General features: G+C 57.2%; 1 protein-coding gene across 2 annotated transcripts in view; it reads left to right on the top strand.

The window, feature by feature from the left end:
* Nucleotides 1–12,021, top strand: part of LINGO1 (leucine rich repeat and Ig domain containing 1) — a 78,978-nt gene extending 66,957 nt beyond the window's left edge. For both annotated transcript variants that reach the window (XM_057543400.1, XM_057543399.1), the window contains one exon: nt 9,198–12,021. In XM_057543400.1, the coding sequence (XP_057399383.1) occupies nt 9,210–11,054 (1,845 nt within the window). In that variant the 5' untranslated portion in view covers nt 9,198–9,209 and the 3' untranslated portion in view covers nt 11,055–12,021. The remainder of the gene's footprint in view (nt 1–9,197) is intronic.
* Nucleotides 12,022–12,725: the final 704 nt, after the last annotated feature.

Raw genomic sequence — 12,725 nt, 5'->3', positions numbered from 1 at the left:
GGAGGTAGAAGGAGACTTTGCTTCATTATTTTAATAATGCACAGCCCCCAATAAACCCCTGGCACCTGGTGTGGGGCTTGGCCTTGGTGAGTGCTAAGAGTTTGGTGACCTGGGGAATGAACAATGATGAACATATGTATGTTCGCTCCTCCTTCTTTCCCACCTCCTTGGGGAGTCCTCCCTGATTTCCCTTGCCCACTGAGCAAGTGAGGGATGGCTGAGCAAGGTGGCTCCTGGGCATTTACAAGGCCCTCAAGCCCCTGCCTACCCTCAGGGGCTGAGAAACCTGGTGCTGGCAAGCTCATCTGGAGCGGCTCCCTCCGCCAGCCTGGGCCCCTGGAGCTGGTTAGAGATGAGCGACGGGGCTGGAGGAATAATTAGGCCTATTTCATGTGACACCCAAATTGATTGCCGCCAGGGTGACATTACCAGGGCATTGTTCCTTGTCTCCAGCCTCTTATTACATGTTATTAGGGTGTGTGGTGTGTGTGTGTTTTTCTTTTTTTTCCCATTTCAGGGAATTAATCTCTCTCTGCCACCTCCTCTGCTTCCCTTTGCAGAGAACCAGCTCGTGGCTCCAGGAGGGGGTGGGGGCCTGGCCAGCATGCTTCCTCTGTCTGGCCCAGCACAGGGTTGCAGATGCAGTTGGGGGGCTGGCCATGTCAACTCCCTTTACTGGGGTGCAAGATGGGGGTATCTCAGAGCTAAGAGGGGCCGCTGAGGTGTGGACCCAGCAGAGGAGTCTTCCTGCAGTGTCCCTGATCCACGGTCTCTGCTTGCATATCTCTCGTGACAGCCGGCTCACTCATTATCTAGCAAGGTACATCTTCTATCCTGAGCCGTCTGATCTTCTGTTTGATTCCTCGTACTGAACTGAATAGGCCTCCTCTATGACTCCACACATGGGTCTTTGGTTCTACCCTGTGGGCGTGCACTGGACCCTTTATACCCTCTGCCTTGGGACACACCTTAGAGATGTGCAGAGATGCCAGGGCCGTCCCAAGTTTGGGCTTCTCATGAATGCACAGTCAGGTGATGGCATCAGTTGTGCCTGTTGAGTTCATATCATGCTAGCTTTGTGACCTTGAGCAAGTTACAGAACCTCTTTGTGACCTTGAGCAAATTACAGAACCTCCTTGTGCTTCTGTCTTTTCCATCTGCACAGTGGGAACAATAACAGGACCTACCTCAACAGGTTGTGGTGAGGTTAAATTAATTTTTATATGTAAAGTACTTAGAATAATGCCGGCACACCAAAAGTCCTCTGTTAGGGTTTTTCCAATCATCATCATCATCATCATTATATTTATTAGGTCTCTGGCCTTCAAATCCCTCATTAGATCCACCACTCCCCTCAGCTCCCCCGTATCCACCTTGGGTTTTTGAGGCTGTGACCTCGCCCCTCTCCCAAGCCCAAGGCTTGTGACCCTCCCAGGTGGGGATTGGCTGGTTTTCAGGCCTCCAAAGTCTGAAATGGGCCAGCCTGAGCTGTTCCCAAGGTAGAGGAGACTGAGGGCTGGACCAACTGGGAGAGGGCCCTGGGTGCCCCAGAAAGAGGGGGGCTGAGGGGAGATGAAGCAGGCATGTCTGCTAGGCACCTCCCAAGGGGCCCCTGGCCTGGGCGGTGGATGGGGTCAGAGTCCTTCGGGGGCATCTTCCTGTCCCCGAGGGCCTGGGTTGGCATCTCAGACCTGGAGAGAGATGGGAAGGGAGGTATGGGGGTGCAGGACCATCACTTTCCTTGAGACCCGTCAGGTCACCACATGGGTGCTTGTGTACCCCTCCTCAATTCTGGGACAGCACCAATCCAACTAGGAGTGCTGTCCGCTCAGGCAGGCCCACAGCAGACAACAAGGAAGCTTCCCAGAGCCAGTGGCTCCCTCCTGCCTCCCCCACGCCAGCTCCTAGCTTCCCCACTGGCCTCTCACCTCAGAACAACCGTGTGGAAGGGCAGCAGGGTCCAGAGTAGTCCAGGACTCACCCAAGGTCACACAGCAGGGCAGGGTGCCCTGGCCAGAGCCCAGTGCCCTTTGCCCACTCAGAAGTAGCCTTCTCTAGGCCTTGCCCCACCCTTGCTCCTCCGCAGCGAGCCAGCAGCTCCTAGAGGGCGAAGCCTATACATAGAAGCCTTTAAACACTAAGATGCTTTGCCAATTAAAATTCATAATTTATCCTACAAATGGCCTGGGGCTGCGAACTGGCTGGAAGGCTGTCAGCTCCTGAGATCAGCTGTGCTCAGTGGGGTAGGCGGTGGGGTGGGCAGGGGCGCCCCTCCCTTAGGTGCAGGGGGCACGGGTGCTTGCCCAGGGCCACACAGCGGCAGCCGCCCTAGCAAACAGGCAGGCACACTGCACCCAGTCAGCGCCCTCCAGCCCGGCCATGGCTGGGAGGCCAGGGGAGCACCTTTGGGAGAGGACTGAGTTCCCAAGTGCACCTAAGAGATGGGGCTGATGGCAGTGGCCGGGGGTGAGGGTGGGTGCAGGGAGCGGCAGTGGCAGGAGGAGGGACAGCAGGCACACACACACATAGGCCACACATGGCTGCCTGCTCACAAACGTCACACACACACACACCCCGGGGGCCCGGCAACTCTTTGCTAGAACCAAGAGCAAGAGGAAAATAAAGAATTATACACGACAAAGGACATGACCTCAATTTTCTTTCAGGTTGATTTTTCTCTCCCCGTTGGGGGTGGATGAAGGAGGAGGAGAAGGGAGAAGGAGAGGGCAGGCAAAGGCAGGCAGACCAGCCCAGGAGGAGACAGACAGACGGACGCGGCCCAGCTGCCTGCCTGCGGGCCACAGTCGGTCTGGATCTATCCTGCCAGAGCTCAACCTGGTGCTAACCCCTCCTCCCAGGGTTTCCTTTGCCCCCATACCCCCTCCCCGTGTGCCAGGGGGCAGCCCCTGCCCTTCCCCAGGCTCTCAGCGTAGCCCTGCTGGATCAGACTGACCAGGGAAGACCAAGTTTCCCCCATTAGCAGCTCACACCTTAAGCCATTATCAGCCATTCACACCTCAGCAGGGATTAGCCCGGGAAAGCCAGAATGGAGGATCTTTAAAAGGAGTCCAGGGACCCGGGTCAGGATTTGGGGTAGGAGAGAAGCAATTAGGAGCCCCTGGATGCTCTCAAATGTTCCCGGACGCGAGTCACCTCCACCCTGCACACCTTTGCCCGCACTGTTCTCTTGGCTGAAATGCCGCCCCTCCCGCCCCTGACTTGGCCGGTGGAAATGTATCTGTAGTTCAGCCTGAGCCCACATGACACCTCCTCCTCCTCCTTGAAGCCTCTGTAAAGAGCTTAGACCAGGAGTCAAGAGCTGTTCTGGGGCGCTGTCCCAGCAGCTGTGTGTCGGGGCTCTCTGCCCCTTGAAGCTGGGCCTGGCGGTGCTGAGCTATAGCAGCCCCAGCCCTGTACTGGGGGCTCTCAATCTGGGGGCCACAGAAGGGGAGGCAGCAGAGGCTCTAACAAAGGGAGGAAGGGAGAGAGGTAAACACACCAGCAGTGCTTGGCGGAGGGCCACCCAAGATCCAGAGGGACCCCCAGGAGGTGATCCCTTCCTGGGGACTTGCAAAGAGCGGCTTGGGGTAGAAGACCCTTGAGCTGGATTCTGAAGGCTGAGTGGGAGATCTCCAGGCATGGGGCAGATGGTCGACCATCACTGTGGGAGAAAGGCCCCGGGATGGAACGACCATCGGGGCTTTCTAGACAGGCCTCACTCCACCCCCACCCCCCATTACCCTACTTTCAGCCACGTGGCCACAGCTGCCTCTGAACAGGTACTCTTATCACAAACGTGCTTTATCATTTCATGAAATGGATCCAGCTGCTCTGTGCCCTGGAGCTGAAAGCAGAGAAGGAACTTCAGACAGGCAGGAACTTGGGGACAGGGCAAGTCATGAAGAATCTAGACCTTGCCTTGCCTGCAATCTTTGGTGACACAGCGTAAGTCCCTTCACCTTTCCGAGTAATCGACCCACCTCAAGGGGTGGTGGCGGGAACAGGATGTACTAACAGGCCCAGGGCTTTCGACAATCAGTAGGAAAGGGTAGTAGAGCTGGGCGGGGCCCGAGGCTGACTCTCGGAAGCCCTCAGTCCCCCATCCCAAGTCTGCCCTCCCTTCTCCTTCCTTCCTGTTGCAGACCCGGTCTTAGGAATGTAGGGTGTCAGGACAAGATGAGATCGTGCATAACAGCCTCATTTCCCAGTGAAGAAGCAGCCTGTCACAGTTGCCCCAGGTCACACAGCCAGGCTGGGAACCCAGGGGTCCACGGGCCCCAGGGATGGCAGGGGGCACCTCCATGCCAGGGATCTCATGCCTGTGTGTACTGGGGATCCCTGCGGTCCCTGAGGAACACTGAGTGGGAACACCATGAAATATTGATACTGTAAACCAAAAATAACTGAACCTTCCATCCTGTGCTGCAGCCGACCCCAAATTAGGTGAGATTCTAGCATAGACAGTGGCAGCAGGCAAAGGAGAATGGTACGGTGGGAAAACACTGAAAAAATTCAGTGTGTTCAACATACAGTTTTCTGACAGTTGGGGAAAAGCTTTTGTCATTTAGGGGGCAAGTTACCTACATGCAGCTACCTAAGGACTAGTGCCTTCCCTTAGCCCTGGGGGCCTTACCCTAGCGCTGCCGCGACACGCCTGCCCCTCCTCTGGCTCTGAACTGGCCTGTGTGTCTGAAAGAAGTCCTGCTCCACTTGTGGTAGCTCTTGGGGCAGGCAGCCTGACCAGGAGGAACGGAGCTCTGCTGTTTCCTAGCTTTGTAGCCTAGGCCTAAAGGCAAAGGAATTTCCTTTTGGAAACCTCAGCTTTTCTCATCTATAAAATGGGTAGGAAATATCTCTGAATGCTGGGTGAGGGTTTCTAAGACTGTGTGTATAAAGCCTAAAACCTGGCCTGTAGCAAGTGGTCTGAAGATGCTAGTCCCAACCCTTCCCTCAGTGCAGGCGTCTGACCAGCTCGTACGGGCCAGGCTGGGTGTGTGGTAGAGGCATGCCCCTGCCCCCAGGGGCCTCCAGATGCTGCCTTAGGAGAGAGAATGACCCCTGACCTCCCTTAGGGTTCTCCAAGTGCATCCATGGATGATCCCATGCCCCTTCTGTCTCCACCAGTTATACTCTTTAACCCTGAACCCCGAGGGACAGCCCCAATGTGAGGCCCCAGCTGGGGATGCCAACCTCAGATCCTTACAGTCCCAGTAAAACTGCAATTTGGGGCCTGAGCCCTTACTCGCCTTCATCCCTTAAGCAGGTTTGAGGATGTTGACTTTCTAGCTGGGGAAGATCCAGTTTCTGTGTGGGTTCCCTCAGGGACCCTGGAATCAGCCCCTCCCTGCACAGCGGGGGTAAGGGCAGGGAGGGCAGGCGTCCTTGAGGGGCACACAGTGGAGTGGCTGGTGTGGGGAGCAAGTGAGCCAGGCTGTATCTGCCCCACTGCATGAGTGAGGGTGTGATGGTGGCAGGTGGCCGTCTGCAGTGCAGGTCTGATGGCTCGGCTGCTCCCACCGCTCTGGGGTTGGGAGGACGCAGGCTGCTGTCGGCTCTGAATGCTGTGGCCCGGGCACGGCTCTCCTCTGCCTGCCCACCTGCCAGCCTTCGATGTTCATTTCCTTTGTATTTATTGGTCCAATTTTTAAACTCTTGCCCTTGTGGGAAGCCCTTTAGCGGGCAAGGATCCAAAATAAAACACTGATTAAAATGCATAAAACACTTCTCCTTGGCCATTGCAGGGGTAACCAGCGGGATTAATGGTGCCAGGAGGACGGGAGCAGCACGTTGCTCACTCAGCAGTTTTGGTGACCCCGTCAGACACAACCCTACCAGTATCCCTAGATGACAGGGACCCCACGGGGCTGTTAGACCTGGAGACCAGGCCCAGTGTGCTGTACCAGCTTGGGAAGCCATGTTAGCCCCTCTAGGCCTCAGTTTCCCCATCTTTCAGGACAGTCACATGTAAAAGGCAATTCAGAGGATATGCCCTTCTGGAGCTATCCTGGTCCCGTGGAGTATGGCCCATTGCTCTGGGGGCCTAACTGCCAGGCCTGCCACACAGGGCAATGCCGACCAGCTTTTCTATCAACATATTTGAATCCCCCAGGTCTCTCTTTGCTCAGTGGGCCTGCTCCAGAGTCAGCTTCATCAGAGTGACTTCAGCCCCTGCAAAAACTCTCTCATGCACACACACTTCCTTTCAAAGAACATTCAGTTGAGTCTTTTCCGTGCCACACCTTGGTCTGAGGCTGCAGACACATCATCTGCCCTCAGGCACCTCACTCTCTAGCAGGTGAGAGAAATGTACCCATGGGAGTTTGACCCAGGATTAAACGTACTACGACACAGGAGAGGCGCCAAATGCTGAGGCTTTGGAGCACATTTCCCTCTTTGCTCAGGTCACTAGGAAGCTCTCACCTTTAATCATTATATAGGATTTTGTGACCTTCTTTCTTGAGTGGCTTGCCTTCTTTAGCTTTATCTTCTTATCATCTTGTAACATAATTTTTCTGGTCATTGGCTCAAATCATTTTTAGAATGAGATGTGCTATACATCAGTTACATAATGTCATTACTAATAAATCTAAGGTACTTCAGAGTTGTGGGCAAGAGATGATTTCTGACTGAGTAGATCAGGGGTGGCCTCATGGAGGAGATGGCCTTTGGGATGGATGGTCACAAAGGCTGCTGGGGCAGTGAGGCTGGGAGAGATCTCCAAAAGGAGATGGTTTAGAGCCAGGAATGTGCAGGACAAGGCTGGGATACCTGGGTGTTTTCCCTGGGGGGAATGGTGGGAGAGGAGGTAGATGGGTAGGTTGAGACAAGGGGGTGGAGTCTTCATATGCCAGATTCTTGTCTGTATGAGGGTCTTACTGACATCTCAAGGTATCCTGTGCACTCGCTATCCCCTCTCTCATTCCTTAGCACCCTCTCCATCAGCCTACCCCACGCCTCAGTGCAGTGGTGAGCTGGGTGCTAAAAGTCCTATTTACCTCTCCCGGTCCCCAAGCTCACACCCACGCCAGCCCCAGCTGCCATCCCAATTACTTATTGATTGCCTGTCAGGATGTTTGCTTTTCTGGTGGGTCACTGGAGCGTGTGTGACTTGTGGAAAATGGCCTGATGAGGGTGGGGTGGGGGAGGCCAAACCACAGAAAACTCTGGAGAGAGGATGAGAGGGGCTGAGGGGAAGGGGGGGTGGTGGTGGACAGAGCCCTTGGGAATAATAAAACCTTGCAGATTCTATAACATGTCAGTGACACCAGGAGCCCTCTCTAGTTAATCAGTCACTTAGTCGATCAACAACCAGGGAGTGCCTGTCAGTCCTGGGAGACCGCTGGAGCATTGTCATTGAAGTCCGACAGACCAGAGCCTTGGTCCCAAATCCACCTCCTCAACTGGTTGGGTGTCCTTGGGCAGCCACAAGCTCTCCGAGCCCCAGTTGCCATAAGGGTTGAAGTGCAGATGATAAGACCTGTAGCTTTGGAAGTGGAGGCTGTGTGCAGGTGTGGGGAGGAGCTTGAAGGGGTGGGAGAAGGGCCTGAGCTGGGGCAGAGAGATGGGACCTTCCCAGCTTGGGCATCCCCTTCCTACAGTGAGGCCCCCTCAGGGCCATGAGTGTGGGCTATGTGGATGGCAGCAGAGCCCCAAGGGTGCCAGGCTGGGTGGGATGGATCTTCACCCCCACTAGCAGTAGAAGGGCTTCAGCTCGGCCCCCAGAGACCGTCTGGTCCAGCCTCTGGAGTTTGAAGGAGTCCAGACGAGTCCTCCCAGCCCCCTAAGTACCCTGCTGGGCCAGTTTCCCATAGGGTGGAACAGAGATAGAGGAGGGAAGAGCAGTCTAGCAGAAGTGGGAGCAAGTGGCCTCTGAATGCGGGCTAGGAGAGAGTAATCAGGGGGCGAGCTCCCGCACACCCCTTGCTCACACCTGCAGCCTGTACTCAGGCTAGACCCCTATCCCGGCACCGTCTCCCTTGTCATCACCACCCAAATCCTGCACGTGCCTCAGGGCCCAGCTGTAACAAGCCTCATGTCCCCAGTGCCCCAGTGTGGACCGGCACCTCCAGGGCTGCCTGCGCCGTCCTGGGCTGTGGGGGTCTGACTGCTCCCCCATCGGACCAGCAGCTGCACAGAACCCTGGTATTAGGAGGAGGGTGATTGGAAGCCGGAGAGACAGACGGATGAAGCCTGGGGGGAGTCTTTGAAGGGGAGTACACTTCCAACTGGGGATCAGAAAAAGCTTCTCAGAGCAATGGCCTTGAAGATGGGGTTTCAACAAACCGGGGGAAGGGACATTCCAGGAGGAAAGAATAGCAGGAGCCTGAGCCCAGGAGCCTGGGTGGGTCACCATGGGGACCCAGAGGAAGGGTAGAGTTGGAAAGATTCCCCAGGGAGGCACTACGGCTGGGTCCTGGCTTTCTGGAAGGGGGTACCCTCCACTGATCCAGAAACCCCACTGGGGAGCAGTTTCACAAACAGTGGCAGGAACCACTGGGTATGCTGGTTGCCCAAGATTCTTGGTCTTCGAGCTCAGCACAGTGTTGATGGGGAGGGAGCCGTGTGTCTGTGCCTGGGGATGCTCAGGCTGAAGTTCGGAGAGGGTGGGCCCCAGCAGCCTCAGAAGCCCTTGCCTGGCAAGCTGGGGCCCAGATGTGCTCCTCTGCTGGCTATTCCTAGAGGCCTCAGCCTTTGAGCCCCTTTGAGTCCCTCTGTGAGCCCAGAGGGCAGCTCAACAGGTCGCGCTTTATCCCTGATGAACACCAGGGGAAGCTGAGGCTCAGGGTGCCAGGTGGGGTGTGAGGTGCATGCCTGGAGTTGCATTGTCTATAAAATGGAAAGGAGGTGGATGCAGCCTAGGGTGCCAACACCAGGCTTATCTGAAGTGACCCTACCCCTTCCATGAACCCCCTGGATCCCAGGGATGCCGGAGGGTCCTTCAGGAGGGCTCTGGGTAGGGTAAGGGGCAAGGAGGAAGCAGCATGGGGTGGCAGGAGGCCCTCTGGCCTGGGCATCTGGACCTCACTGTGGGGTCCCAGGCAGGTGTCATATGCCACTCTGGACCCCTGCCTCTCTCTCTGTGTCAGGGACATCCTGACAGGGCAGGAGGGCAGAGGGCACAGAGGGCTCTGGGCGGGGGTCCAGCAGACACTGCCCTCTAACCACCCCCTCTGTCCTGTGCTTGGTCCTGGCCACAGGTGAGCGAGAGGATGCTGGCGGGGGGCGTGAGGAGCATGCCCAGCCCCCTCCTGGCCTGCTGGCAGCCCATCCTCCTGCTGGTGCTGGGCTCGGTGCTGTCAGGCTCAGCCACAGGCTGCCCGCCCCGCTGCGAGTGCTCTGCCCAGGACCGCGCAGTGCTCTGCCACCGCAAGCGCTTTGTGGCGGTGCCTGAGGGCATCCCCACTGAGACCCGCCTGCTGGACCTGGGCAAGAACCGCATCAAAACGCTCAACCAGGACGAGTTTGCCAGCTTCCCGCACCTGGAGGAGCTGGAGCTCAATGAGAACATCGTGAGCGCCGTGGAGCCTGGCGCCTTCAACAACCTCTTCAACCTCCGGACGCTGGGGCTCCGCAGCAACCGCCTGAAGCTCATCCCCCTGGGCGTCTTCACCGGCCTCAGTAACCTGACCAAGCTGGACATCAGCGAGAACAAGATTGTCATCCTGCTGGACTACATGTTCCAGGACCTGTACAACCTCAAGTCACTAGAAGTCGGCGACAACGACCTCGTCTACATCTCCCACCGAGCCTTCAGCGGCCTCAACAGCCTGGAGCAGCTGACGCTGGAGAAATGCAACCTGACCTCCATCCCCACCGAGGCGCTGTCCCACCTGCACGGTCTCATCGTCCTGCGGCTCCGGCACCTCAACATCAATGCCATCCGGGACTATTCCTTCAAGAGGTTGTACCGGCTCAAGGTCTTGGAGATCTCTCACTGGCCCTACTTGGACACCATGACTCCCAACTGTCTCTACGGCCTCAACCTGACGTCCCTGTCTATCACGCACTGCAACCTGACTGCTGTGCCCTATCTGGCAGTGCGCCACCTGGTCTATCTCCGCTTCCTCAACCTCTCCTACAACCCCATCAGCACCATTGAGGGCTCCATGTTGCATGAGCTGCTAAGGCTGCAGGAGATCCAGCTGGTGGGTGGGCAGCTGGCCGTGGTGGAGCCCTATGCCTTCCGTGGCCTCAACTACCTGCGCGTGCTCAATGTTTCCGGCAACCAGCTGACCACACTGGAGGAGTCGGCCTTCCACTCGGTGGGCAACCTGGAGACGCTCATCCTGGACTCCAACCCGCTGGCCTGCGACTGCCGGCTCCTGTGGGTGTTCCGGCGCCGCTGGCGGCTCAACTTCAACCGGCAGCAGCCCACGTGTGCCACGCCCGAGTTCGTCCAGGGCAAGGAGTTCAAGGACTTCCCTGATGTGCTCCTGCCCAACTACTTCACCTGCCGCCGTGCCCGCATCCGGGACCGCAAGGCCCAGCAGGTGTTTGTGGATGAGGGCCACACAGTGCAGTTCGTGTGCCGGGCGGATGGCGACCCGCCGCCCGCCATCCTCTGGCTCTCGCCCCGCAAGCACCTGGTCTCGGCCAAGAGCAACGGGCGGCTCACGGTCTTCCCCGATGGCACGCTGGAGGTGCGCTACGCCCAGGTACAGGACAACGGCACTTACCTGTGCATCGCGGCCAACGCGGGCGGCAACGATTCCATGCCTGCCCACCTGCACGTGCGCAGCTACTCGCCCGACTGGCCCCATCAGCCCAACAAGACCTTCGCCTTCATCTCCAACCAGCCAGGCGAGGGAGAGGCCAACAGCACCCGCGCCACCGTGCCTTTCCCCTTCGACATCAAGACCCTCATCATTGCCACCACCATGGGCTTCATCTCTTTCTTGGGCGTCGTCCTCTTCTGTCTGGTGCTGCTGTTTCTTTGGAGCCGGGGCAAGGGCAACACCAAGCACAACATCGAGATTGAGTATGTGCCCCGCAAGTCGGACGCAGGCATCAGCTCCGCCGACGCACCTCGCAAGTTCAATATGAAGATGATATGAGGCCGGGGCGGGGGGCGGGGACCCTGGGGCGTGCCGGGCAGGGGAAGGGACCTGGCCGCCGTCCGCTCGCTCTCCAGTCCTTCCCACCTCCTCCCAGCCCCTCCACACACACTCTTTTTCTCCCTCCCACGCCGTCCCCTGCTGCCCCCGCTGGCCCTCACCGCCTGCCCTCTTTCTACCAGGACCTCAGAAGTCCAGGCCTGGGGACCCCACCTGCACAGGGGCACACGTTGACAGACTGGAGTCGGAAGCTGACACGGCACAGTCAATAATTCAATAAAAAAGTTACGAACTTCCTCTGTAACTTGGGTTTCAGTAATTATGGATTTTTATGAAAACTTGAAATAATAAAAAGAGAAAAAAAAAACTATTTCCTATAGCTAGTCGGAATGCAAACTTTTGACGTCCTGATTGCTCCAGGGCCCTCTTCCAACTCAATTTCTTGTTTTTCTCTTCCTCCTCTTCCTCCTTTCTCTTCTCTTCCCCTGTGGGGAGGGATCACTCAGGAAAACAGGGGAGGAGGTTCCAGCCCCACTTGCCTGCCCACCCGGCCAGGGCAGTCGCCAGGAGAAGGTTGGGTGGGGGTCTGGGCCCAGCTCTGGGCTGGCTGTTTGCGGAGAGCGGGTGGAGGGGACAGGGCTGCCCAGTGGGGGTGAGGGCCTGTCTGCTGAGCTGCCAGGCAGCACTACTGCCAGGGGGCAGGGCCTGGCTTGAGTGTGGCTGAGACTCTGGACAGGGGCTGGGGTCCTCCTGGAGGACAGCACAGTCAGTGGAGAGAGCCAGGGGCCAAGGCCTAACTCTGGTCCCAGCTTTGCTGCTGACTTGCTGTGTGGCCTCAAACAGGTCATTGACCCCCTCTGGGCCTCAGTCTCCACATCTGTATAAACGGAAACGCTACTCCCCGCCCTGCCTACCTCACAGGGCTGTTGTGAGGAATTGATGAGATGATGTATGTGAAACACTTTGTAACCTGTAAAGCGCTGTGCACATGTGTGGGTGACTGTTCTCATTATGGTCATTATTATCTCACTGCGGGTGGTGGGGCTCCTAAGGGATCTCCATGGCGTCAGGGTTGGGGGCATGCCAGGGGAGGGCCCCCTCCAGGGACTTCCAGAGGCTTCTCCCAGGACAGCTGCCTGGCGGTGACCACAAGCGTTGCCTGGATGGCCAGGGCTCTAGACGCCCCGAGGAGTCCCGAGGCCCATGAACATCATCGCTTCCACCACCTCTGGGGTGGGGTTCCCCCAGGCAGAATCCCCTTGCAGGTTTGACCTGGACCTACCCAGGGACTGGGAACACCAGATCTCTCCAAACCTTCTTTCCATAAGCATTTATCAAGTGCCTACTGTATGCCACTTCCCATGTAGAGCCCCCAGTCTTTGGGGCTAGGAAGGCAGTTCTGGGGCTGCCCTTAGGACTGCCCAGACCCAGGTCACCAACCCAGTCATGCCCCGTCTTCCACCAGGCTTTACTCTGAGCCTTCCCTGGGCTTTGAAGGGCTCTGGGTTTGGGATTGGGAGCCAGCTGCATGTGAGCTGACCAGGAGAGTCAGAAGTGGCCCTGTTCATTCTCACCAAACCTAGACGCTCCAAACTCAACCCTGGAAAGGGATGCTCTGAGTGATAGAAGTGTGAAGAGCCAGACAGGTCAGCTTGTAACTTTTCCGGAATC

The sequence above is a fragment of the Balaenoptera acutorostrata genome, chromosome 3 (genome assembly GCF_949987535.1).
Source record: "Balaenoptera acutorostrata chromosome 3, mBalAcu1.1, whole genome shotgun sequence".
In the NCBI taxonomy this organism is placed as follows: Eukaryota; Metazoa; Chordata; class Mammalia; order Artiodactyla; family Balaenopteridae; genus Balaenoptera; species Balaenoptera acutorostrata.
This window is presented reverse-complemented; position numbering and strand designations above follow the sequence as displayed.